The sequence below is a fragment of the Gregarina niphandrodes genome, assembly GCF_000223845.1.
Source record: "Gregarina niphandrodes unplaced genomic scaffold scaffold00009, whole genome shotgun sequence".
Classification (NCBI taxonomy): domain Eukaryota; phylum Apicomplexa; class Conoidasida; order Eugregarinorida; family Gregarinidae; genus Gregarina; species Gregarina niphandrodes.
In genome coordinates, this window is record NW_011646046.1 from 67,223 (window position 1) to 69,676 (window position 2,454).

The 2,454-nt window shown below is 53.0% G+C and overlaps 1 protein-coding gene across 1 annotated transcript; it reads right to left on the reverse strand.

Annotated features, from left to right (window-relative positions):
• Positions 1-1,231: 1,231 nt before the first annotated feature.
• On the reverse strand, positions 1,232-1,423 carry GNI_059320 (hypothetical protein; the record flags this gene model as incomplete). Its single annotated transcript, XM_011136166.1, has 1 exon — positions 1,232-1,423. A coding segment is annotated over one exon (192 nt), but the record flags the coding sequence as incomplete, so codon positions are not given.
• Positions 1,424-2,454: the final 1,031 nt, after the last annotated feature.

Genomic DNA, 2,454 nt, shown 5'->3' on the forward strand with positions numbered 1-2,454 from the left:
GGTACCGGAGGGGGGAAGAGTACCGGAAGGGGAAGAGTACCCGAAGGGGAGGGGTACCGGAGGGGGGAAGAGTACCGGAAGGGGAAGAGTACCCGAAGGGGAGGAGTACCGGGAGCGGAGGGGGGGTTGGGTGATGATTACTAATGCTCCCCACAAGCAGACAACGGCGACGAACGTGGTTAATAGTTCAATGAGTTGCAGCTTGTTTGAGTGCGTCGCGCACGGTGCTCGAGACTTGGCGACGGAGCTTGCTTGTGTCGTTTGGTCGTCGTGTATCGTGACCGCCGTGCACTCCTGCGGGGAGCTGGCAAACGGCAACAACGGCGACGAATTCGGAGTGGCCGTAGTGCCGCTGTTCATGTCGTGACGAGGTGCATAAATTATCGACTAGTCATGCTTGCGGTCGGGATCATCAAAGACGAACACATTGTAGTCAGCCACCTATACAAGAGCCACCCTCTCGGTGCCAGTCAGCAGATGGTAACCACACATACACGCGTGCACACACGTGTGCACACACAGGTGCACACGCATTGTGCTGTAGATAGATCAGTTAGTTAGATCTGCACTGATTGGCAGTGCTCGTGGTGCGCGGTTGGAAGACGGGATGAAACCTCCCGTGATTCGTCTGACTCGTAGCATGTCGGTGGTGCGGCAGCCGCTGTCGGACTTACTTTTGTACGGAGTGATTTCGGGGAACGAAGACGTGGTTGCGAGCCAAAGTCTACTGCGGCGGGTTGGTATGGTGTTGGGGTCCGTGGTTAGCGAGCACCCGGAGGACATGGTCTATGTGCTGAAGCATTGTTTGGAGGCTATTGTGGACTTCGGCTGCCCGCAGACTACGGATCTGGATCAGCTCCGAAACTCCCTGGATTCCCTTCCCGCGAAGCCTTACCGTAAAAACGAGCTCTTCGTCGACGTCGTCGAAAGCCTCGAGGTGGAGCTAGCAACCAGTACAATTACTTCCAAGAAGAGCGCAGCGCTGGAGGCCGCAGCCCGAGACGCCGCGCCGTCACGCGACGTGGTACCGATTGTACCGTCGGTGGTGGCGGGCCAAACGACGGGCAAGGTGACCAGCAGCGCTCGTCTCAACCTCACGTCTTTGTGTCAAATGAGGTGGCACACCCACAGACCTCTCAAGTGGCTAGGCCACCCCGACCAGGTCGTGCCCATTGACGGCTCGGAAGTCACCTTTGTACCCACCAAAGACGCGGTGGATGTTCTCACTTACGTCATTGACATGGACCCCGTGGACATGGACCCCGTGGACATGGACCCCGTGGGCATGGACCCTGTGGGCATGGACCCTGTGGGCATGGACCACACGCTAAATGATGAGGTAGTGGATGAAGCCGATATACTCGATCGGGACTCTCCCTCGTGCGGCAGAATGCATTTACCGTTTCTTCTCCAGTTGACAACGCTCGAGCTTCGTGGCGTTACGATAACCCTAGAACTACGCATCATATCCAACTATACTAAAGTCGTGCAGTGCAATGACGCAAAGCTATACTTTCCTCTGCCGTTAAATACGTCCAACGTGAATGTCAAAGAAGGAAAGGCGGTGTATGAACAGCTTCAGAACCGAATCTGTTGGAACATAGGGAGAATGAATGGAAGCAACGCAGAGAATCGACTGCGTGCTATGATCACGACCTACAAGCCCATAACGGCTTTTCATGGCACCGCCCACCTGTCATTTTCACTTGCTAATAAAGCAAGTGTTAAAATCACGCAACTCCGACTTCAAAATGAGCTGTTCCCGGCCCCGCCAATTCTGTGGGTGAAGTACCAGACAAACGGAAGATATAATCTCAGGTTCCAACATACGTCTACATTATGAATTCCGCTACGTGTGCTGGTCTTTTGTCCAAGTTGAAGTTGCCCGGGGTGGCCTTCGGATTTTGAAAATTAAATTCACGAGAGGTGATGAAGGTTTACACCGGTGACGAAATTGGAACTATAAAGGTAGTGGACACCGGGAACCAAACGGTACAGAAGGTTCTGAAGTCTTCGAAGCCTAGTCGGGACTTGAAGGTGACTCATATGGAGATGCTGGATGGTGGGAAAATGCTGGTGTGTCGGAAAGGTGGATTGGTGGAACTTATAGAAGTGGCTCGCCCATCGCCGCCTATTTGGGCCGTAGGTGTTCCTGGATGTCCGGTGTTCGCAACGTTCTTATTGCCGGATAGATTGACGGTTTTCACCAGCAGTGGTTACATGATGTTGATTGATGTAACAAAGATTCAGCCATACGAGTCCGCTGCTGCCCTGGCCACTGTCTCGACGGAAGGAAATATAAATTGGTACGCGGATGAGGACCCAGTCCTGGCGTACGTCCATGAGATGACAGACAATATCGACTGGAAAAAGTATGTTGAAAATCTTAAGGAAACCTTCGATTATGAATATGTGAATCATGCCTACAATGACGACAGCAATGACTCCAGTGAT